Below are 25,898 nucleotides of genomic sequence, written 5' to 3'. Positions count from 1 at the left end.
AATGCTGGGGATGTATGTCTTTTTTTTATAGATATCCTTTTAAATTTTTTCTCCTTAAGAAATTTTCTATTCATTTTACATACCAACCACAGATCTCCCTCTCCTTCCTTCTCCCACCCCCATTCCCACCTCCTCCAAGACGAGGGCTCCCATGGGGAGTCAGCAGAGCCTGCTACATTAGGTTGAGGCAGGTCCAAGCCCTTCCCCACTGCACCAAGGCTGTGCAAGGTGTTCCACCATAGGCACTGGGCTCTAAAAAGCCCGCTCATGCACCAGGGATGGATCCTGATCTCACTGCCTTGGGGGCCCCCTAAACGCTTCAAGCTAAATGTATTTTTTGAGGGAAAATGATACCCTCTGTTTCCTTGAACTATGCTGTGTATCTCTATCTCTTCCTTGTTGTTTGATTTGTTGTTTGTTATTTGCTGTTTGGCTGGATAAAAGTTTGTCTCTTCAGAAGAATAGCTATGAAGATTGTGATCAATTAGCTTCAAGATGCATGATTGATAAGTCAGATATTTTCTTCAAATGTCATGAATCAGTGTGTCTCCCTCCTTATATCACGAAGTTCTGCATAGTTATTTGTGTATACTTTCAATATTATAAAACATTTAGAAGTTCATCTTAGCTTCTAATTTCTTGGGCTGGACCTCAAGTAATCCTCAGGTGAGAAATCAGAGACAGCTCAAGTCTTTCCTCGGTGTGCACTTGAGCCAGCAGACCCTCCAATCCTCAAGTGTTTCGAGTGTCTCAAAATCAGCAATGGGCATCTTTCTCCCAGATCTTGCCTTTAGGTTTTGATCAAATTCTTGTCTGTCCTACCTTACATAGTCACTTAGGCAAGTGTATTACTAAATATTGTCTTTTGACTGTGGTCAAGTGATAGAGCTTTAAGCACACAGTCATTTCTGAGACTGAGAAAGTTACGGATAGTATGGTCATGCTTATTTTGCCTAATAATATTGGGAAATAGGTTTTCAGTCAATTAGGAGGCAGATACAATAGTGAGAACAGTCTATGTAGGAGAGGGATTTGTTATAGAGATAAACTGTTTTATCCTTCTATTAAGTATACTGTTTTTCAGAGCTACCGTAGCTGCAAAGATGCTATGTGTGAAAATCAAGTATAAAGCAAAGAATGCACGTAGTTTGAGTTGCAATGCCACATGCCTTGCTGTTACCTTGAAGAGTTTTTTTTAATATTACTCATGTTTTTCATAGCCTTTGTGTATACATAATAGTCATGAATAATTTGATATTGATAATTTTTGTGGATCAAAAAACATGATCCTTTCTCTGGTATTTCAAATTACTATCAAATATAATGCATTTTACTCAAAAGAAAAGTCTATAACCATCTATGTTTTTTTCTGAGTTTATTTGTATTAAACAATAAACTATAACAATACATTTCTCACAATAACATGCCTGACAAAAAATTAAGTGAAATTTAAAACATGTTCCATTTGGATAAATTATGTTTTTAAAACCTTATTGTAAATTTAAATATGAAATCATTTATTTTGGATCTGTGTATGAGTGTGTGGTCACATGTGCCAGAGGACAAATGGGTCGAAACATATTTGGGGGTTAGAGAACAGCATTGCAGCTGTGAGTTTTGTTTTTTCACCCTGTGGATTGTGGAATCAAACTCAGGTGATTGGACTTGGGGACAAGGGCCCTGATATACTCATCCATCTTACTGGCCCCTAAACTTGATTTTTGTAAGTTAATATATGTTAGTATTTTATATAACCCTGTGGAGCCAAGGAATATACACTTGATATAATTCATTACATTTTTTTCTAAATCTTTAAAACTAAAGCGTTTACTTAGGATTTATTTGCATTTCTGAGACTGTTGTCTTTTCAACTGAGGTGCTCCTAGATTTTTTCCTGAAATATATTAGGTAAACTGACTCAACTATCAAAAGGTTTGAAATTAAAAGGCTTGAAACACCATGCCTACAAATTTGGAATGTATTGTAAACTTGGCAAAATTAACTATCTTAAATCTTCAAGCTTATTTTCTCTGAGGTTAAAGGTCTGAAATCAGAGCCAGAAGAAATCACTAATACAAACGTGCCAAGCAAAGTATACATAATAACACTAGGTAATTTCTATAAATTAGCAATTCAGAGATCCCATGAACATGATTTATAGTGGTATGTTTTTCAGATAATTCTCACACATACTCTGGACATCCTTGAACAACTACAGTCACAGTGATTAGGGGTGGGGTGGAGGATTTTGAGCTGAAGGCCAACATGATACTCAAGGTGAATGATAGGCCATTCTTAGCCATAGAGTAAGACCCTGGCTCAAAAACCTAAAGGAAATAAACAAGAGGAAGTGGTGTGTGTCTGTGTGTGTGTGTGTGTGTGTGTGTGTGTGTGTGTGTGTGTGTGTGTGTGTGAATTCTTAAGAAGTTTGTGAAGGTGAAACAGTATCAAATATATGTGTGTAATAGTCATAAAGAATGGGTGATTTGGGTAGAAGTTTTCCATGTTGCTTCCAGCTTAAAATTTAGGGCAAGTCAGTCATCTGGATATAGAAGAAGCTGTATTTCTGGATGGTGTATCATTGTGCAGATAATAAGAAAAACATTATAAGTAATGGTAACCAGAATGTTCTTCCAGAAATACACCATTGATTCAAAATAATACGAAAAAGTGTAGATCAATATGGTGTATTTTTTAAAAAAGAAGGGTATATAAGCCAAAAGAATTTATAATCGGTGATACTTTACCAATATGTCTAGATTAATGTGTCAAAAAAGAATGTTTATGAAACTTTTGTTCACAAAAGTTGAAGTGTAAAAACTAATATATTATTAATTTTATTACATTAACTCAGAAGGCAAACAGCAGTGCTTCAGAAAGGCAAACATAAGCTTTCTTACTCTAAATAGAGTGTTCATTCATTTTTCTAAATTAGCTACAAATCTCAAACAGTTAAATATGTATTCTCTGTGTTCTTTGTGATATGAAGAATATATGTGTGTAATGGGAAATATTGTCAGCGGCGTTTTCCATCTGTGTCACTGATTTCTTGTGAGTCTGCTTCTGATGAACAAACTCCTTACCATGTATTCCATATTCAGTTTTCTGGTCATTTGAGATTAAGATATAGATTTTGAGTCCTGACACATTTGGTTAGGAAACTCCTTATGATTAGGGAAATATTTCATATATAAGCATGTGTGGATTATGCCTTAAAAATTTTGCAGTGTACTGTAATAGTTTCACTGCTGTGAGTGCCTCAAAATCTTCCTTCACCTCACATCTCTTATTATTATTGGAGGGGTATGATATGAACAAAACACCAAAAAGCTTGAATTTTACCTTTGTGATTTGTTCTATTGAGTAGAAGATATGTATATAGTCATCTGTAAGGTTAAAAAAAAAAAACCAATAGACACATGAACTTATCAAAAGAAACCTGATTTGACAGGAATGCCCTTAAGAACACCATGCATTAAATAATGTAAGACAGGTACTTATTTTTAAATGTATCTAGTAAAATATATTAAATGCATAGAAAAACTCAAAGGTGTTCATAAACCTAGGAAAATATATAGAAAAGAAAACAGTTAATAACAAGGTAAACGCAGAGGTTACTAAGGGGTAGTTTTTATTTGTAATTTTTGAAATTCTATTTCTGATTTTAAAATACTTTCATTCAAAATATTGAGCTTTAGAAAAATACTTTATTTTTATGTATAATATCCTTATTGTAGATTAAAAGAAAAATAAAGAAGCGTATAGAAAAGGGAGGACATTAAACATAGGTGCAGTTTATATTTGCCTAAAGAAAAAAGTTGCAATGTATGAATCAGAAGCCCCTTAACAAATGAGCAGACAAAATGAGTGCGTTATTTTAAGGCATATGCCCTTTGTCTGAAATCATCAGGGTTCTGGGGCTTTAGAATATATAAAACAGCCCATAGATCAGATTGTAGCTGAAGGGATTCATGCTTGCATTTTGTTATGAAGTCCAAATTGGAAGCTGTTCAGGCAGAAAACTAATAGAAATGGGTGATAGCTAATTAACCTAAGGCTTCAAAGTAATTGCTGTGCAGGAAGCAATTTGAAAGAGACCTTTTAATATTTATTTATTTATTTATTCATTTGCTTCTGAAAATCATAAAATGCCCTATTTGACTTTTGATGAATGAGTAAAAATATATGAATGTAGGCAAGTATTGGCTTTTTAAGCCTCTATCTGATCTAAATTCTCGGTAAGCTTTTAAAAAGGCAAAAGTAGAACAAGAATTTCATCCGTTCACAGGACTAGCACTAGGCTACGTACAGACCTTTTACAACAGGCAGGCTTCCAAACTAAGTAAGGATCGAGGAGAGTTTTGTATCTATCTGTCCAACCATGAGGCACATTCTCAGGAGTAGATCCATTACGGTCGGCTAATCTAGAGTAAAGGGCTCTTGTGCGGCGATCTGACTCACTCCGCAAGTGCAAGCTGTTGCTGTGATTTGAGGAACAGAACGGATGTGAACATTTGACCTTAGCCTCTGTCTGCTGCAGTCTGCAACCGTGACTTCTTAATCTCTGCACATGGCTGTGCTCGTGAAAAGTTTCTATCAGTATATTCAAACAAACTAGTTTGCTAAAAATAGAGTAAGCTGTCAAATTATCTCTGAGGGGCATGCCCTTGTGTACATAGACCTACAACAGAATTAGTACAAAATTAAGATCACTGATATCAAATGTCTAGGTTTAATTTATTTAATACAAGTCTCCCCAAGTTTAATATCCACTCTGACCTAGTTAATTTAGGATTCACCTAAAATTAACCAATCGCTGTTATGAAAATTTTAACAATTACATAGACTTTACTTCACAAATCCTTTTTTTTTCTCATTGAGTGAGCAAATTTTCCTAAAACACAATAAACGTACATCTGAGTATAATTCAAAGTGTGCTGTGCCAAAAAGAATGGATTTAAGTTTCTCAGATCCATTGTGCATTGTATAATTAATTTTCAATATCATTTACTTTCTCCCAGAATTAGATTGAAAAGACTCTGAAGGAAATTGACATGTTTGGGAATTTTATGTTAGCTCACAATAGAAAATGAACCAAATATAGTGGATGATTTTGTCAACTACTTTATGGTTATTGACTTAAATCTGATAAGTTGTCTATTTATCTGATAAATTCTATTATTTGTTTTTTATATTATATATCAAATGTTACACATATATGTTGCATAGACATTTATGGAATATACCTAATTCTTAAAATGTCATTTAAAACTTGTTGTTAATATTGGTCTTAAAGAAAATCAAGAATTTTCAAAAAATGTATACTGGCTTTGGTTTTGTTTTCTATAACAATGGTTATTTATCTTTTGTTGCAGGATTTATTTATACATGTGGTGGAACTTTAAAAGGACTTAATGGCACCATAGAAAGCCCTGGTTTTCCATATGGATATCCAAATGGTGCGAACTGCACATGGGTAATAATCGCAGAAGAACGAAATAGAATACAAATTGTTTTTCAGTCATTTGCACTAGAAGAGGAATACGACTACTTATCCTTATATGATGGACATCCTCACCCTACAAACTTTAGGACAAGGTTAGTGTACTTTCAGTGGGACATTAGAGGTAAACTATACCATGGGAAGACTTATTTGTTTCACAGAAAATGCTTATCATATGGTTTGTTATAATAAATTCATATTGAATAAGTAAGTACTATTCATTTGAAAATACCCAATTTAATGATCAAATTTTCTCCATAGGTCTGACTTCCTAATAATGGTGATTATTACTTCTCCACAGATAAATACAGATTAAATGTGACCCTTTAAAATAGTTATGGTGTTTGGGGTTTTAGCTAATTATCTCAAGGCTTCATTTATTGTGTTCATAACTTGGAGCAAAGTAAAATTACACTATAAAAGGTCTCTGTCAGAGGTATGTGTCCAAAGAAATATGCAGTGCTATAAAAAGAAAACACTTTAAATTCAGTATTAATATAATAGAGAAATACATTAATTTCAGAGAAATTATTTAAATAATTACAGAAAACAACTTTTTTGAACAATCAAATCTCACATTTCTGACTCTACAAATTGAATTACATACACACACACACACACACACACACACACACACACACACATGCACACACACATATCTAATATATATTTGTAAATTTTATGTGCATGGGTGTTTTACCTGCATACATGTCTGTGTGTGTAAACTCATTTTGTGTATGCATGCCCATTTGGCTCAGAGGTTAAATAAGTGTGTCACATACCTTGGATAGAATCACCATATGGGTGCTAGGAACTGAAGCCTGGTCCTCTATAAGAATAAACTGTAATTTTAGCAGCTGAACCATCTTTCCGTCCCTGAAATTTTATATTTCTGAAGGGGGTCAATTAAAAATGTAAATTTGTTCTTTTCTTGTTAAAGTAGTGTTTTAAATTTTACTTAAAATAGACATGTTTTTTTTTTATTTTAGAAAAACTCATGATTATAAATGATTTGTAACTTGAAAAAAAGCAATGTCAGAAAAATACATATACCACATATTCTTAGACTAACAATGGTGTTTACACATAGTTTATGAATAGTCGAGATTTTGTAGCTTCTAATTTATAATATTCTAAGTAGATAATATTGGACATTCAAGAGTACTTTCATGCTTTTCTGTGTGGATTAAAAATATCTTTTAACTCTTTCGTTGTGCCTAATGTTCAAAAGAAGCTCTTCAACATTAGCTTCCTCCATTTTCAACAGTCTTTGAAATATTTATTCATTTGTGTTATTTTTCCTTTATTGAGAATAGATTCTTTTTTTATTTATATAATCCTGATTATAATATCCCCTCCCTCTGCTCCTCCCAGTTACTCCCCGTCTCCAATCCCCTCCCCTCTAGATCGACTGCCTTCCTATCTCTCATTAGAAAAGAACAAGTTTCTAAGAGATAATAACCAACCATGACAAAATAAAGTATAATAAGATGAAGCAAAAACTATCATATCAAAGTTGAACATGGCAACTCAACAGGAGGAAAAGACTCCCAAGAGCAGGTACAAGAGTCAGAGACCTATTTGTTCTCACAGTCAGAATTCCCGTAGCTGTAAAATATATGTAAAGGATCTGGTACAGACCCATGTAGGCCCTGTGCTTGCTGTATTGGTTTCTCTGAGCTCATATGCACCTTGCTTAGCTGATTCAGAAGGCTATGTTTTCCTGGTGTCCTTCATCCCCTCTTGCTCTTACAAAATTTCTGCCTCCTCTTCCTCAGGATTCCCCAAGCTCTGAAGGACAGGATTTGATGGAGACTTGCAATTTAGACTCTCCAATAATGTATGATTGAGGTTCTCTGCATCTTTTCCCATCTGGTACCAGAAGAAGTATCTTTGATGACTGGACAAGGCACTGATCTATGAGTATAGTAGCATATCATTAGGAATCATTCTATTTTATTTTAACCAGTAGAGGTTGGTTTTACCCTAGGTTTCTAGATACCTAGTATCTAGTTCTTAGATACCAAGGCCATATCAGGTGTGAGGTCCTTCTCATGGAGCGGGCCTTAATTCAAATCAGATATTGTTTATCCCAGTATATTATATTATTTGAGGCTAATGTGAAAGGTGTTGTTTCACTGACTTCTTTCTCAGTCTGTTTGATGTGTGTATATATAAGAAGGCTACTGATTTTTTTAAATTTAATCTTGTATCCAGCTACTTTACTGGAAGTGTTTATCAGCTATGGGAGTACTCTGATGGAATTTTAGGATCTCTTATTTACACTATATATCAACTGCAAATAATGATACTTTTACTTCATCCTTTCTAATTTGTATCACTTGATCTCAAGTTTTCTTATTGCTCTAGCTCCAAGTTCAAGTACTTTATTAAACAGATATGAAGAGAGTAAAAAAAAAAAAAAATTTCTTCTTCCTGATTTTAGTGGAATTTTTTGAATTTCTCTCCATTTAATTTGATATTGGCTATAGTCTTGCTGTAAATTCCCTTTATTATATTTAGGTATGTTCCATGTATTTCTAATTTGTACCGGGCTTTTATCATAAAGGGGTGTTTGGTATTGTCAAAGACTTTTTCTTCATCTAATGAGATGATCATAATTTTTTTTTCTCTCAGTTTGTTTATATGGTAGATTACATTTACTGATTTTCATATATTGAACAATACCTACATCTCTGGGATGAATCCTACTTAACCATGGTGGATAATCTTTTATGTGTTCTTAGATTTGGCTTACAAGTATTTTAATGAGTACTTTTGCATATACGTTCATATGGGAAATTGGTCTGTAATTCTCTGTCTTTATTGAGTATTGTTTTCCCAGTGTTTTTAGTATCATGGTAACTGTAGTCTCATAAAATCAATTTGACAAATTTCCTTCTCTTTCTCCTACATGTTTTAAAAGTATGTCCTTATGATTCTCTGGATATCCTCTGTGTCTGTTATGTCCCCCTCTCTGTTTCTGATTTTGTTAATTTGGATATTCTCTCTTTCTTTTAGTTAGCTTGGATAAGGGTTTGTCTCTCTTGTTGATATTTTCAGAGAACCAATTCTTTGTTTCATGGTTTCTTTATATATTTCTTTTCGTTTCCATTTTATTGATTTTTTAACCCTGAGTTTGATCATTTCTTCCTATCTACTTCACTTGAGCACGCTTGCTTCTTTTTGTTCTAGAGCTATCAGGTGTGCTGTTACATTGCTAGTATAAGATCACTTGAAGGAGTCCTAACCATTTCTCTGTGGGAGGCCTGCTACTGTTGGGTCTTGCCCCACCAGGAATTTAGGTCATCTCTGAAGAGGTGGCCTGGAACCCAGGAAAGGTAAATGCACAGCTTGCAGGTTTCCCAGCCTTCCTCTTACCCAGAGACAATCATAAGCAGTGGGGAGTCAAGTCAAGCAAGAACTCCTTTATTGTTAGGCAGTAAGCCGCTTTTATGGCAGAAATTCCCAGAACCCTAGGAGAGGGGTGGAAGGAACCAACCAATCACTTTTAAAGGTCCATCCTATACTCATTTCTTTGTTTACGAGCAGTTTACACACTGACATCATCTCCTGATCTTTGTATCTAATCTCAGCGTAAACAACTTGGGCTAACTTCCTCTGGGCACGGTCTTTGTAGCTCATGTATGCCCCACATGCTACCACTTTTTTTCCAGGGTACTCTTAAGGAGAGAAGATTGAGAAATATTTAGATAGAAGGATAGAGGGGAGAGAAACAGATAAAAACACAGGATAGCCTCTGGGGGGCCTGGATCATTATCCACCAGCCCCTTCTGTCTCTTCGAAAGGGATTTTTTTTTTTTATAGGAATGGTAAGGGGTAGAGCAGAAGACCTCTCCCTAACACAGCCAAGTGCAGACCCTTTCCAATCACCTGGTAACCACTCACATGGTCGAGCAATCCTCTAATGCAACTCTGCTGGGTAAAACAGACTGAATCTCTAGGAAACCTTTGTGGGCCTCCACAATCACTCAAATTTCTTTTATTAATGTGGGCATGTAGTGCTATGAATGTGTCTCTTAGAACCACTTCCGTTGTGTCCTATAAGTTTGCATATGCTGCTAATTTATTTTCATTGAACTCAAGAAATCTTCCATTTCTTTCTTATTTCTGTCTTGACCCATTTTCTGTTCCATAGGAACTTTTTTAGTTTCCATGAGTTTGTAAGCTTTCTGTTGTCTCTGTTGTGGATATCCAGCTTTAATACATGGTGGTGTGATAGGACACAGGGAGTTATTTCAGTTTTTGTGTATCTGTTGAAAGTTGTTGTATGTTTCAGAATGTGGACAATTTTTTCAGAAAGTTCAGTGAGATTCATAGTAGACTTATATTCTTTTTGTCTGGTTCAAAAGTTCTGTGAACGTCTGTTATGTCTGTCCATTGTGTTTATATATTTCAGCTAGCTCAAGTATTTTTGTTTGGTTTTTGTCTGAATGACATGTCATTGTTGAGAGTGTGTAGATGGAATTTTCTTTAGGCTGCCAACCAGCTCTCCCATGTTAAAGACACGAAGACTTATGAATTATGAAAGCTTGGCCTTAGCTTAGGCTTGTCCCACTAGCTCTTTTAACCTAATTTAACCTGTTTCTATTCATCTACATTTTGGCTTTTTACCTTTCTTTCGTTTTGTATGTCCTACGTTCCTGCTTCCTCCCTGTCTCTCGGTCTGGCCCATAGTATCTCCCTGTCTTCTCCTTTTCTTTCTTTCTTGAGCCTAACTCCCCCACCTGCTTACTCTCCATGCCCAGAAGTTCCACCTGTCTCCTCTCCCTCACTACTAGCCATTCAGCTTTTTATTAAACCAATCAGAAATCAGGTAGGCAAGGTAAAACAGCAATACATCTTTACATAATTATACAAATGAAACATATCTTTACATAGTTAAATAAATGCAACACATCTTTGCACAGTTAAACAAATATGCAGCCTTCCCCCCTTTGTCTCTAAATTAAAAGACAAGTTTTAGCATTAACATAGTATGAATATAAACAATAAAAATAATTGTCAAGTAAGAATTACATTACAGTATCTAGTCCATTTGCATTTGGCAAATTCATAGAAAATACACCATTATCTATCCAATCTTGATGAGTCCAAAGTTTTATACCTAATTCACATTCTATTCTAACTTGGGTGTTACCAACCCAAAACTATCTCCTTAGACCTCAAAACATTTTCTCCAAAAAAACAATTTAAACTTTTATGTCACTCAAAATTGTAAACTTTACACCTCATTTGTGAGATTCTTTTCTGAATTTGGTAACAAGGAAAACTGAAACTATAACTATCTCTTCTTCAACCCTATCAGAGATTGAGAAAGATATAATATTACCTGTGTAAACAGGAAGTGCAGAGCAAACAACTTCCAAAATTATAGAGATGACAGAGGCAGCTGCTTGCCTGTACAGCCCTCTCTCCTTCTTGATGTTTTCCTTTTAACTCTCATTTTTGATGTTTCCCTTCTAGCCCATTTTCATTCTATCTTTATTCTTTTTCTTATAGCTTACATAGCCCAGCAAAATCTTTCAGGCAATATAAAAATTACAATATGGTTACATTCTGTTTTTCAAGTGAATGATTACAATGAATACAAAACAAACAATCAAAAACAGCTTGTTTTCCATATCCCTTACATGATTAAACATTTTACTTATTATAGGTGAAAAACAAATTATCCCAAGAATGCGCATACATTCAAACCCAAGCAACTAGTTATAGATTAACCATTTGGGCAAGCAAGGTATTCTTCTCAGTCAGGTATTTTACTGGCAGGCTGCATTTTTCAATTACAAAGAAAGGGCCAGTTACTTTATTACTTACCTTGAAAGGTAAGAAATCACAAACCTAAACTTTTATACATGGAAAAGAATCAGTCACCTCTACTTTAAATTTTAGGGTACATACCCACACATCAATAGTTGTTTTTTTTTTTTTTTAATGTCAAGAGAGTGAGGGCTGATATGGGTATAAGGAATTAATCCTCACCTTTGGTCATCAACCAATCCTAGCAAGAAAGGTGTGTCAGTTAGTAATAATTGGGCTGCTTTGTTCTTGTTCCCTGACCTTAAAGAGTTCCTCGTTCAACTATGTGCCTTTCTAAAACTTCAGATTATCTTCTTGGGTTTTTCACCTCAAAGCTATTTGACAAAAACATCTTAGTCTAACTTTAAATTATTTTCAAAGCTTTGTTTCAGCTGTTGAAGTACCCTGAAACCTGTGAACACATCTCTGAACATTAAAGTTAAAAGAATTTAAGCTAGGTGGGCTAACGAGGACTCAATTGCTTTTCTTAATCATTAACCTAAGCCACAGTCTATATGGCTCCTTAATAGAAACTCATGTGTTCTAGCTGTGTGACACTTCCTTGTACTTATTTTTATTCATCAAAGCTCTGTATAAACTAACATTATTATTATCATCATTTAGACAGTACAGCTTAGGAAGAAATCATCTTCATAATAATCCACAGGTGAAAATGCCCTGTAGAATGCGATGTTTCCATGAGATAAACATGCTACATTACAGGCAGTGAGGATCTCCTTACACACATTCACACTATGCCAGACACCACAGGAAGATGACAGGGGCAAGCATGTAAAGGCACAGCATAAGCAAAAGACATTTCAGGGTCTGTGGTCAGGGACCTTGCCAAACCAATATTGACCGACCCATCAGAGAGTTTCCTTCTGGATGACTGACACCTTGATCTTCAGTTACCACCTGTTGCTCCTCTGACACAGCCACCAGAAAGGGATGTTTTGTGTCAAGAATTTATTAAACATTTTCTTTCCTCAAAGTATCAATATCTTTTATCATATCTTCATCATCTGAGATTCTTTCTTCTATCTCTTGTATTCTGTCAGTGAAGCTTGCCTCTGTAGTTCCTGTTCAAATTCTTAAAATTTCCATTTCCAGAATTTGCTCCCTTTGTGTTTTCTTTCTTTGATTTTATTCCAGTCTCACATCTTGAACAGTTTTGTTTATTTCCTCATATTGTTATTGTTAGTGTTTCCCTGAGTTTCTTTAACAGAGTTTTTCATTTCCTCTTTAAGGACCTCTTATCATATTAATAAAGGCTGTTTTCATGTGCTTCAGCTATATTAGAGTATACTGACCTTTGGACAGCTGACCTCTACTGGAGACAGATCACTCTGACTCTCATAGATTATATTTTTGTGGTGGTGTCTAGGCATCTGGGTTTGGTATGATAATAGGTCTAGGTGCTCCTTTCTGGATTTGTCTCTGTTACTTGGCTGTATTGTTCCCTGGTTTGCTTCCTCTTCGAATTTTCAGAATCTGTGATGTCTGTGTGTTGCCTGTTTTCCTGGGCTGTTCATCTGGTGTGTTCACAGGGAATGCCTGCTGCTGTTGGAAGCTGGGATTCTGGCATGAGTTGTGGGAAGAAATGTTCAAAAAGAATCTTTCTGAAACATTGGGAATGGGGTCATGGTGGAGGGGGAAATCATAACAGGTTTCCAGCTACAGAACTGTGGATGAGACTGGGGCAGTTGGATCTCAGGAGCAGTAAGAGAGGTGTAGGTCCGCTTCACCCTACTTGTTGCCTTGGGAGGAGTGACCTTGGGTTAGCAGAAGAAGCCCTACTGGAGTTGGGGTATGGAAGAAAGCCACAAGTAGGGGAGGGAGTTTAAAAAGGAACAGGTTGTTGGATCCACAGGAGACATGCGCAGGACTGAGGGAAGGCTGAAGTGTTCTGTTGCAGGGCTAGGGAAGAGACTGGGGGATTGCGTCTGGGGGAGAGGAGAGAAGGAAGAAGGATTGAAGGCAGCCTACCTGGTTTTCTGGCAGCCATGACCTATGGTTTAGCATAGTGTCTATAATTTGTATTTTAAATAAATCATTATACTCATTGTTCTTTCACATTTAGTTGCAAAGAATTATATCATAAGGAAAATGATGCATCAGGAAGTAATGATTTTGTTATTGTGGTAGGTTTCTTGCTCAAGAGATGTTTGGGAAAGCTGTGCACATACTGTTAACACTAAGCAACATAACAGTGAGAAATGCTACCATCTCATGGAGCACTTCTGACAATTTTAGAGAAAATAGATACATAAAAGCTGCATAGATTTAACATCTTATTGGTACACATTTGAATTGTTTCCGGCCTTAGAAGCAATTGAAGCTGATTTATCTGTTTAATAATATTTGTTTATAAGGTACAAAGTTTATAGAACTGATTACAAGTGGAGATATACTTTTTTGTTTCTTTCTCCTTTTCACTACTTTGGTTCATTGAATCCTTCTGACTTGTTCTTCATCTGACATGGCTAAACTCCTTCAACTGTATCATTTGAAAGATATGCTGTGTGGCATCTACTTTAGACAGTGTTCTTTCATTGATGTTACACATGTAATGAGAATATAGACATTTATTGCTAATGATTCAAATCAAGGACAGAAACATGCATATGAGCCTGTGTGAATGAACACAAACGCGTTTGTGATGAACTGGTGGGTTCTTCTTGTCATCTTAGGGTCTTTCTGCTTTTTATAGTATTTTTATTTTATAATTAACTTAATATCCCATATCAGCCATGGATTGGATTCCCCTGTCCTCCCTCCTCCCACCCCCCAGCTCTCCCCCTCAGTCCACCCCCACTCCCACCTCCTCCAAGGGTCTTTCTTGAAGTGAAGAGATGCCATGACTATAGCAACTCTTATAAAGGAAAGCCTTTAATTGGGGCAGACATGGTGCTGGAGAGGTAGTTGAGAGTTTTGCATCCAGACTGGCAGACAACAGGAAGAGAGTGTGCCCCACTGGGCCTCAAAATTCACTTCCTTCAACAAAGCAACACCTACTCCAACAAGGCAACACCTCCTAATAGTGCCACTCCTCGGTGTCTCCCATGGGGGTCATTTTCATTCACACCACCACACTTCCCATAGCTCTTCACATCTAATCAATAACACAGGCTATAAGAGATACCAAAGGAAGTCTAAAATTTTCTTGACAGGTCTAATAATATGCATAAAAGAACAAAGGCTTTTGTAGTTTTTCTTCACATCAGAGATGTAATGTGTGTAATTGGTGTAAATATAAAAAAAAAACCCTAACTTTTCATTATTATCTGATGGCTTCTACAGATGTACTGATGCATTATCTCTCAAGGATCGAGAGAACAGGATATTGTTTTATTTCTTCTCTTTTAAAAAGACATGTGGTCTCATGCATGCAGTGGCCCAACAAATCTTTCACAGTAGCTGTCCATTATCTTCGTCACTTACAATCTTTCTGTCCCTTCTCCCATTATGATCTCTAAGTACTGGGGAAAGAGGACTGATATAGATATCCTATTTAGAGCTGAGGATTTTCTTTATTCTTTGTGGATTGACCAGTTGGGGGTTTCTGTGTTAATCATTATCTACTGCAAAATAAGAAAAAAGAAAAAGCAAAGAAAGGAAGGAAGGAAGGAAAGAAGGAAGGAAGGAAGAAAGAAAGAAAGAAAGGAAGGAAGGAAGGAAGGAAGGAAGGAAGGAAGAAAGAAAGAAAGAAAGAAAGAAAGAAAGAAAGAAAGAAAAGGAAGAAAATAATTTCTTGGATGTTAAGCTTTGGGTAATTGACCACATATGTGCCTAGTCCTCGTGGAGGTTAAAACAGGGCATCAGAGTCCCTAGAGCAGTCATTACGGGCATCTGTGATCCACTGGAAGGATGCTTGGAACTCTTAACTACTGATCCATTTCTCCAAGCCCCTCTCTACATGTTGCTCTCTCCACACCTTGTGAAGTAATTAAACTTATTATATCATCATTAAAATAATGGTGGCACAAGCCTTTAATCCCAGCACTCGGGAGGCAGAGCCAGGCGGATATCTGTGAGTTCGAGGCCAGCCTGGTCTACAGAGCAAGTTCCAGGACAGGCTCCAAAGCTACACAGAGAAACCCTGTCTCGAAAAACCAATAAATAAATAAATAAATAAATAAAAACTGGTATAAAGAAACTTAATTCACTTTCCATGGTAACCCTGCTAAACATAGAGGGACACACAACCATCACTGCAAACCAAATTTATCTGTTTAGAAATAGATCGATGTAATTCATTCAAGGTTTATGTAGTGAGAAATAAAGTAAAACCTGCTTCCTTTTTAGTAATATTTGACCAAATGGAGGAACAAGATGATAACAAAAGGAATGTTAACCAATATGTAATGTATAGTAATATAAACAGAAAGCTTAACTATTTATTCCTGGTGTTTCTTTTAGAGATGACTCTGTGCTAATGTGCATCATGTTCTGTTTTGCTTACTGAAGACATTGTCTGCATCTGTTGATTTTTGTGCTTAAGGAAATGCTGTTGCTAATGTCAATGTTGAATTTAGTGAGAAAGACTGGGAAAAGCAAATTACAAGTGGCAACCTTAAGGCCCTCCAGACTGTGCTTATGCACAAAATTGGCTGTTTGATTAGAAGTTGGAAGTGGTACTGGCAGGGTTTGACTTGTCTTTGCCTGTTCTTTTGACTCACTGTGTCCTTGCCTTTTTCTCTCTCACACGGCATCATATTCTCTGTTAATTCATGTCCTTATGGTTCATCTGCTGTTCTTTCTTCCAAAAATTTATATTTATATTTCATTACTTTTTATGAGTTCCAAAGATTTCTTTTTTTGAAATGTAGCTTGCTGGAGCTATATCACGGTACTGCAGAAATCTTGACGTGCTTCTTGCCATACAGAGATGTAATCAGACTCAGAGCCACAGTTTTACATTGCTAAGATAAGTCTCTTAATTTCTTGTAGTTGGTGGTTCTTTTGACTTCCTTGTAAGTGTTGATCTATTAAATACATTTTGATATTTGTGTGGGTTGAGGGACTGGTTGGCTCTTTTCTGTCCAGTGTAGCATTTTCATTACTGTCCTCCTTGTTCACCTCACCTTTGGGCAGTCTTGTTGATGATTCCATGGATATAGCTTCTGCTATTACTAGAAGACAGAATCTGACAACAAACTGCCTAATACTTCGACTTTTAGACTTTTTCAACCCTATTCCCTGTAAATTTTTCTTGAGCTTTAGATGTAAGATTATTTTATAGGTATGTCCACTATGACTGGGCTCCATGGCTCTACCTTTTGATTGGTTGTGGTTTCCGGTAGTGGTCCTGTCTGTTGCATAGGGATGTTTCCTTGAGAGGGGTGAAGACTGCACTTATTTGTGGGTATAAGGACAAGTGCTTATATTTTGTTAGGGTTTATGTTTGTTTTATTAATTAATAGGGGCAGATTTTCCATCAATAACCACTAGCACTGAACAGTTAGCTAACTCTGCTGGATCAGGCATGGGCTTCCATTGGTTGAGTGGGTCTTAAGTCCAACTAGAGAGCTGTTGGTTACTGGCAAGGTATGTATGCTATTATTGCAAGCTTAGGGTTATCACACCATGCTGGTCATTAATATGGTTCATAGGTGTCATAACTGCGTAGGACTCAAGCAAGATGTTTCATAATTTTTTATTATTCTGACTGACTTCACCCATTCATATTTATACATCTGAAAACTCATACAGTAGCATTAAGAAACATTTTTTGACTGTAGACAGTGGTTGCATGATAATAAACCAAGATGACAGTAGTCATTTTGTAGTAGTATTATCAGAAAGCCTTCTGCCTTATGTATTCTATGACATATGCTGTGGTCTCCTCACTCCTATTTGGGTATAGCAGATCATTTGGGTATTTGTCTGTGATGGAAAAACCAAATGCATTGTGCCTTAATCCAAAGTGGCAGTGTTTCTGTCAACATAAAAGCAACTCTATTTTCATTAAATTGGCCAGGAAGGCAAAACTTTCCCAGAAGTCCTTACAATGTTTTGTAGTTTGTGTATTATACAGAACTTCCTACATTTTCCTGGTGCATGAATTCTGCTCCCACAGATCTTTCTTTATTCCTCTGGGATGAATGCTTCTGTCTGCCAAGGATTGCCCAGGCAAGATGTTTTCTTTTCCCATGTTTAGCATGTTCAAGCACATGCAAACAGCTCCCATTTGCCCTGGAGACTTCTAAGAGATTCTGACCCCCTGGGCACAAGCAGTGAAAGTGATTAGAACTGTTCTGTATGTTTATCATTGCTTCTTTGACCCTGTTGTGTGGGAGCCCACAGAGGTTTATTTGTGAGATCTGAGCTTGCTTTACCAACAGGGCTGTATAAGACAGTGATTAGACCACTGGCCTGGGTACCAGCTATTTGGAAGGGTCTATAGCTGACTATATCTAGCAACAGGGAGGTCTTTGGCCTCGTCTTGGTGCATTGTTAAAAAAGCCCTTCTTAATAAAGTTCTGGGTTGATGGATATTGACCCAGGTCGTCCCGAGCTATCCTATGTTTCAGTCTTTCCTCTTGTCAGCTAGGCCTATCATTCTACCTAATATTTTATTTTTCTCTCCTCCTCATAGTAACCCTTTAGAAGGTGGGAGCAGGCCTCCCACACTGTTGTATAGAATCAGAAAGCTTTTTGATGAGAAAAGAGATTTGTTTCAAATTCATCCATGAAGGATGAGTTAATGGAGAGCCAGTGACATCTGGGAAGAAATTACAAAAATGGGAAATATTTTTGTGAAAGCAAAAGGCAGTGCTGAGATTCCAACTCTATAGAATGCATTTGGAAATGAGAGAACAAGATAAACTAATGTGGAAAAGCAAGTTCATAGGAGGTCTGGTACTACCTGCCTAAAGTCTGATATTTAAGACAAAGCTGGAAATCTATCAGGGCGTTTTCAGCAGAAATGGGATATAATTGGGGCTATTACCAAGAGTTTGATGTGCACCACAGCAAATTTCTGGCACTCAAGTCTGTTCTAATCTAGCTTGGTCTGTGTTCCTGAGCATGGAGTGAGTCTAGTGGAACAAAGAGTTTTTTCTTTAAAATATTGTCAGGAGAAGAGGTTCCTTTTCCCTAGTTTTGTCATCGGTGGGCAGGACAATCATTACTAAGTCCCACAATCAGTCATACTATTATGCTAGGTAATCTGAAAGGAACAATTTAGGCCATTTCATAATAAATAGATGTGTCAGCCCTAGTATAAACTCACTATCAATTCAGGGAATTTTATAAGATAAGATATCCAGCAATTATTTAGTTATGTAATTTTCAGTATCGCTACACATAATTTAATCTCCTTACATTTTTAGAAATACATGTAAATAGGTTATATTTAAAGAAAATAGAGCATATAAATACAAAATCTTTAAGGAAATCATGATAATATATACAACATCTTAAAATGTATATATGTTAATAATTTTGAGGTATTTCTCTTAATTCCTTGTAAAATGGTAAATTCTTAGTTTAATGGTAAATAATTCTCAGTTTAAATTTTTTTCTGAGACCTGATGACACACTAATTCATAGTGGTATAATCTGTCTCTATCATTCTTCTGAGGCATACAGGCGTCGATAAACAAAATTATGTTTAAGGATACAGTATTACCAAGACCACATAGTGAGAAAGACAGAGAAAAAAATGGAGACAGAGAGTGAGGAAAGAGAGATAAAGAGACAGAGGAAATGTAAATCTGGTCAAATAAAAAGATAATAATGTGCACTATTCCATAGTTTATAGAATAAAAGAATAATTAGTTTAAAAAACTCAAGAAAGTAGTTTGAAATTACTAAGTGTATGTTTTTGGGTTTTTTTTTTTGGTTTTTGTTTATTTGTTTGTTTGTTTGGTTGGTTGGTTTTTCAAGACAGGGTTTCCTCTGTGTTGTAGCTAGAGTTTCCCTGCCTGGACCACAGTCAGGACAAATCTCTCTCACCTGCCAGTCCCACAGCCACTCAGACCTGACCAAGTCAACACAGAAACTTATATTGGTTACAAATTGTATGGCCATGGCAGGCTTCTTGCTAACTGTTCTTACAGCTTATATTAATCCATTTCTATAAATCTTTACCTTGCCACGTGGCTCGCGGCTTACCGGCATCTTCACATGCTGTTTGTCATCGTGGCAGCTGGCAGTGTCTCTGACTCAGCCTTCTACTTCCCAGCTTTATTCTCCTCCTTGTCCCGCCTATACTTCCTGCCTGGCCACTGGCCAATCAGTGGTTTATTTATTGACCAATCAGCAACAAATTTGACATACAGACCATCCCATACTGTGTATCTTTGTGCCTTTCCTGGAACTCATTTTGTAGCCCAGGCTGGCCTTGAACTAACAGAGATTCACCTGGCTCTGCCTCCTGAGTGCTGGGATTAAAGGGGTGCACCACCATCACCCGACAAGTGTACGTTCTTTAAGAATTAATGCACATGATTCTTCATCAGCATTCACATGAAGCAACAAGTACTTAGGTGTCAAATAGATATTTTAAATGGAAAGCGAAGCATTTAATGTGAGACACAGGTAAAGAACTGTTTTGGAAAAATATAAGATAACACATTGGGAAGAATTCTATATAAGTCCAGTTGTATAGGAAAAGATTAAACTGCAAAATTAGAGTTAATCATGGGAGGTGTTTACTGTAATTACCAAACATGATGAAGGTAAAGCAATCGAAAGAAGCAATCCCATGAACAAAAGTGATGTGTCCAAAACACAGTGTAAACAACGTAAAGATTATGTAATTATCAAGAAGAAACCTGGAAGGTGTATAAAATATGGTCTTGATGTGCTTAGTAAAAGGTTTCAGAAGTTAATTTGTATTCACATTAATTTATATTCACATAAAATAAGGTACATGGAAGTGGAAAATGTTACAATTCTAATGTTTGTATTTTCTTTTTGGTTCAGAGGTACCTGGTTTTTATTCTTTACACTTTTTGTTTAAGAATTTCATACAAATATGTAATGTATTTTGATCAAATCTGTCACTCATTTCCCCTTCCATTCCTCCTTATACTAACACCACATTCCCTTCAAAGTTCACCTCTTTCGACTTCTCTCTCTTTCTCATTCTTTCTATTTCTCTGCATTCTTCCTCTTCTCTCTCTCCCTCTACCCTATACAAATATATGACTCCTAATGTTCTTAATATATACAATTTGAGCATCCATAGACGTTTTATTATAACCAACCCAGCTAGTCCACATATCTCCTTAAACAAAAATTATATAGATTTCTTCACTTATGTCTTTCTAACATTCACATATACTGAGGATTCAATAGAACACTTTCTTTTGTTTCTGGTCTTCTCACTGAGCTAAATATTTTTAAAATTCATTCACACTACTGTGTGAGTCAACAGCTTGCTGCATTTTGTTGGTAACATTATATTCTATTATCTGCTTATTTTGTTATGAATGGACATTTGGGTTGTTTAAATTTTGGGCTCTTCTGTATAAAGATGCATGGACATTATTGAAAAAATCTTGTGAATGCATCATCATTTGGTATTTAAAGAAAACTAATTATTTGTTCATTCAATGGGAAATTAAAAATTTAGAATTTATTAAAATTTTGTCATAGGAGCAGGTCAGATGGACCAGTGTTTAAGAAGAATGGCTACTCCAGAAAACCCAGGTTCACTTCTCAACACCCATATAGTTGCTGCAACTAGCAGTAATTCCAGTTCCTGGGGATCCACCACCCTCGTCTGGCCTCTGTGGGCATTGCACAAGTGGTTCACAGACACACATGCAAGCAAAACTCCCAGACACATAAAAATAGAAATAAATAAATTTAAAAAAACTTTATTGTAAATAACTTGCATTACACAGTGAGATTAACGAGACTCAAATTGTATACTTCTTAATAAACTTCTATCTTCATACTTAGAATAGCCATTCTGAATATCTGCAGCATCACATTGGATTTTACACTTTAACTATCAAATATACCTTAAGCAGTTACACATTATCTAACATGAAACAATCCAGGACACATTCAAAACTAGAACAATTAGCTTTCAATTTTCTTTTATGACCAAGTGTCATTTATGTGCATTCTATTCTTCCTTATCATCTAATATTTAGCATTTCTTGTTTTCCTTTCTTCATGCTTAATTTAAAAATAGTTTCTTATTTTACAAAACATGAGAAAACTGATATTGAAAAGTTTATACTCCATCATCATTGTGAAAAAGTTATGATTGGTCTACATCTCAGTCAACATTTGCAGTTCTTGGCCATTTTTGCAATCCTCCCTTCATATTTCAGAGCAGATGAGCAAGTAGACAATTTATTCACATTCTGTTCTGAGTGTCGATTGAAGTATATTTACCTTATTCTGTGTGTTGATTAAAATACTTTGAATATTTTCAATTCATGATGATCTTGATATTATTGAGAAACAAGCATAGAAAAATCTCCATTATATGTGTTTGACAAATTTAAGTGATGCAATACTCTCACTAGATTATATGAGTAGCTTTTCCATTCCTTGACACAACTCCTCAATGAGAAACATTTTAAATTGTAAGAAATATATATTTAATACCAATTTACTCTGTGAGTAATTTCTGTGTAGCTACATAAATATTTGTTTATCTAAAGCTGGAAATATTCCATATTTATTTTTGTCTAAAGTTATAATATTAGAGTTCATAATTTGGTCTATAATTTGTCAGGTGTGAAAGCATCTGTGCTCATTTCATTCCATTTGGCTATTAAAATGAAGAATTAACATGACATATATTTTAAGGAATCCAAAAGTGACAATTCAATTCAATACCTTATGTTTCCTACGAGGCTGCAGGTCCATCACAGTTAATGTGAAAGTACATTTAAAAAAAAACAAAGATCCGCCTGCCTCTGCCTCCCGAGTGCTGGGATTAAAGGCGTGCGCCACCACCGAGGCCAGCCTGGTCTACAGAGCGAGATCCAGGAACGGCGCAAAGCTACACAGAGAAAGCCTGTCTCGAAAAAAAACAAAAAAACAAAAAAACAAAAAAAAAAAAACAAAACAAAACAAAAAAAACAACTGTTTGATCTACTGTTTTCTATAGAAAACTCTTTCTTTCTCACTATTTTGTCAATATGCTTATTCTCCTCCCATGATTTTTTTTTCACTTTGTGACTATCCACAACCAATGCATATGCTGTTTATCAAAGTGATTGCAATGCACTTCATTATTGCAGATAAATTCTCTTAATGTTATTTATCCTTATACAAAGCAAGTATTTGTGCAGAATTGTTTTTTTTTTAAGTTCAGTAATGGATACTGTGGGCTAAAGTTCAGTTCCTAGAGCTAATGTTTGATGGTTTGCAATTACCTGTTACTATTGGTCTTGAGGATCCAATGCTCTTTCTGACCTTGACAGGCACCTGTGTTGATGTTCATATATGTAGCTGAAAGTCCCGGCTGGTCCACAGCTGCTCAGACCCAAATAAACACACACAGGCTTTTAGTAATTAAAACTACTTGGCCATTAGCTCAGGCCTACCACTGACTAGCTCTTACATTTAAACTCAACCCATTTCTGTTAATCTATATGTTGGCACGTGTTCTGTGGCTTTACCTGTGTGCCATCACATGCATACCTGGATGGTGGGCTGGTATCTACTGACTCAGCCTTCCATTTCCCAGAATTCTCCTTTTCTGCTTATCCCGACTATACTTCCTGCCTGGCTATTGGCCAATCAGCATTTTATTACACCACTGTACAAAAGGATTAATCCACAGCACATATATGCAGAGATACACGTTTATTTAATTAAAATAAATTTTAAAGTTAATAAAATAAAATAAATTCAGTATATTTTTTCGCAGTTTATTATCTGTCATGTTAACTTGGTAGATTCTTGACAAATCCAAATGCATGAAAGAAAGCAAGGGCCAAAAATTGAAAAGCTAGTGATTAGAAGGCAAAGCAAGGATTGTAGCTTAGGTTCCCACTTACATAACTGAGAGAACTTCCCATTTCCTTCTTCAGAAAATGACAGCAGTGCCCTGTGAATGGTCCCGAGCAGTGTTATAGTTCCTTTCCTACACAATCTGTCTTGTTTGCTTCCTTCTCCCCTTTGCTCCTTGAGTTTTCCATACAACCCTTTTATCCTCATGATAAAAATCTTCCTTCATTTTACCTTCTGTTCTTTTCAATGTCAACAAATCACCTCTCTCATTTCCTGTAGGTGAAATGAGGTTAGGAACACCTTCCCAATGAAACAGTATTAGAAAATATCTGAATGACTTATTAGATGATAGAAACAAAGGGCCGTAAGGTATTTTATGGCCACACACTCCGGCAATTTTACTCTGCTTGATGGCATTTCTTTCCATGTTCCTGTCTCTAGGCTGTCATAAAAGTTAGATTGAGAGTGATAGAACTCAGTATAATTTGCTGGCTCTGAAGATTTCTCCCTTCTGAGCTAGAACTTGTCCTTGTGTTCTGATTACCTACAATAGAAGGTCTAAGAAATACAGAAGTTTGTCCCTCTGACTTTTTTTGCATGTAGGCGCCTGTACATAAACTGCATATGCAATCTGAATAACCTCTTCAGGAAAATGAACTGCAAAAATAAATTTTTCAGTTCTTTCAAACTATTAATGATACCCAACAGCAGTAGTCATTTGTTTATTATTAGCATTGTATATTCATACAGAATCCTAAAAACACAGTTGAGGAGAAATCTATTTATTTTTCCCTTTAAACAAGCTCTTAAAAGTTGTTACATTGTAGTTAGTAACCCCTTCCTCAATAGTACAGCTTGCTAAAGACTTACTGCATTGCCATTGGCCATGCAAATGAATTCAAAAAGCAGTCAATTAAAATTGTGATGCACCTTAGGCAGTTAATGACTCTTCTCTTTAGGCACCATTTTTCTCTTTGAAAGATTCAAATTAATGATTGGATGGTTCTCAAGGACAGACAGGATTTCTGAAACTTTTTATGAACATAAAAGGCTCTTTCAAATCCAAGAAAGGCAAGGATTCAGGAATATACACAACCATTTGTTGTTGATACCAGGCATGTGGCCAAGAATAATTGAGACAACTTTAGCTGAAAAAGTAAATGAATACATAAAACCATTAAAATTGAGGTGAAAACCGAACACAAATGACAATAAGTAAGTTCAAACACTTTGTTCCATGGATTAGGTTTATTTAATCCTTTGCTGCAAAATGTGAGAGGCCTTCTTTCCATTAGTGTGCTTTCCATAAAACAGAACTGATGTTCTGAAAGGAAGCAGCATTTTTGTGTATAATTGACTAGTGATAATTCTTCTGAAAGTCACTCTTCATGAACATTCGCTTTCTCCTCTATAATATGGTATAATCCAAGTGACTGTTGATTACTTCACAGGAAGTAACTTGATGTTCTTAAGATATGAATGCCTTATATAATAGAAAATTTCATATTAGTAATCTAAAACCATAAATAAGATATTCGATGAGACAGTATAGATTAACTCTGTGAATTCAGTTGTGGTTGTCATTGTATGATATTTTTTTAAAAAAGAAACAAATAATAAACATCTGCTTTAACCCATTTTGTATAAATGTACGTTCCATCAGGATGCATATATCTGATTCCCATAGCATCATTTTATATATTAGTCCCAATATTATTATTCCAGAAATTTTTATCTTTGTTTTTTCTGAGAAAATGCAGAATTTCTGCCAACAGATATTTGAGTTTATGTAAGTTAGAGGTTTTCTCATTAGTTAGATATATTTACATGATTTAATTATACTGTTTGGGGAACAACAGGTTTCTTCTTATTAATTTAATTGTTTTTATACTGTGGAAAATTGAACTATGGGCCTCACCCATGCTGTGCAAGCATGATCTAGTTTAACTTTATCCTTAGCACAGAAGACATACTTGAAAGTTGGCAACCATGCAGTCAGATAACTTTTATTGATCCTAGTTTTTTAATGATCCTAGTTTTATATAATCATTTTATTAAATATAAAAGCTAATACCAAGAAAATAAAAATATAAGGTATAGAGTGCTAGCAAGAAGCAAAAAAGAAAAAAAAATAGTGCTCTTCCAGAGGATTGAGTTTGGTCTCAGCACCCACATTGGGTGTCACAAAACTATCTGTAACTCCAACGTTGCTCAAGGAGTCTGAGACTAACTTATGGCCTCTGTAGGCACCCCCACACAGAGCATACACATGCTCATAAAAACACACACACACACACACACACATACCCATAAATAAAATGAAAACTTTCTAAAGAACAAGAAAATCAATCAGATTAGTAGACCTATTGACCTTAGGAAATCATGTATAGACAACATTAATTGAAAGGATTATTGTATTGTTAAAATAATCGTGTTCAAGACAAATATTATATGGATGAATCACATTTGATGCATGTCGTAGTCACTTTTATATTGCTACGGCAAAACAAAACACATGACCAAAACGATTTATAAAACAAAGAATTTAGTTTGGGGCTTACAGCTCAGAGGGCAAGCCCATGATCATTATGACAGGGAGCTTGGCAGCAGACAGGCAGATGTAACACTGAGAGTTTAC

The 25,898-nt window shown here is 35.7% G+C and overlaps 1 protein-coding gene across 7 annotated transcripts in view; it reads left to right on the top strand.

Moving 5' to 3' along the window:
- The window catches only part of Csmd3 (CUB and Sushi multiple domains 3), a 1,145,339-nt gene that overhangs the window by 118,913 nt on the left and 1,000,528 nt on the right, over positions 1–25,898 (top strand). For all 7 annotated transcript variants that reach the window (XM_052747788.1, XM_052747786.1, XM_052747792.1 and 4 more), the window contains exon 2: positions 5,376–5,598. In XM_052747788.1, the coding sequence (XP_052603748.1) occupies positions 5,376–5,598 (223 nt within the window). The remainder of the gene's footprint in view (positions 1–5,375; positions 5,599–25,898) is intronic.

Source organism: Peromyscus californicus, unplaced genomic scaffold (genome assembly GCF_007827085.1).
Source record: "Peromyscus californicus insignis strain IS unplaced genomic scaffold, ASM782708v3 Scaffold_20__1_contigs__length_68692818, whole genome shotgun sequence".
Lineage (NCBI taxonomy): Eukaryota > Metazoa > Chordata > Mammalia > Rodentia > Cricetidae > Peromyscus > Peromyscus californicus.
The sequence above is the reverse complement of the archived record's forward strand: the minus strand, read 5'-3'. Positions and strand labels throughout refer to the sequence as shown.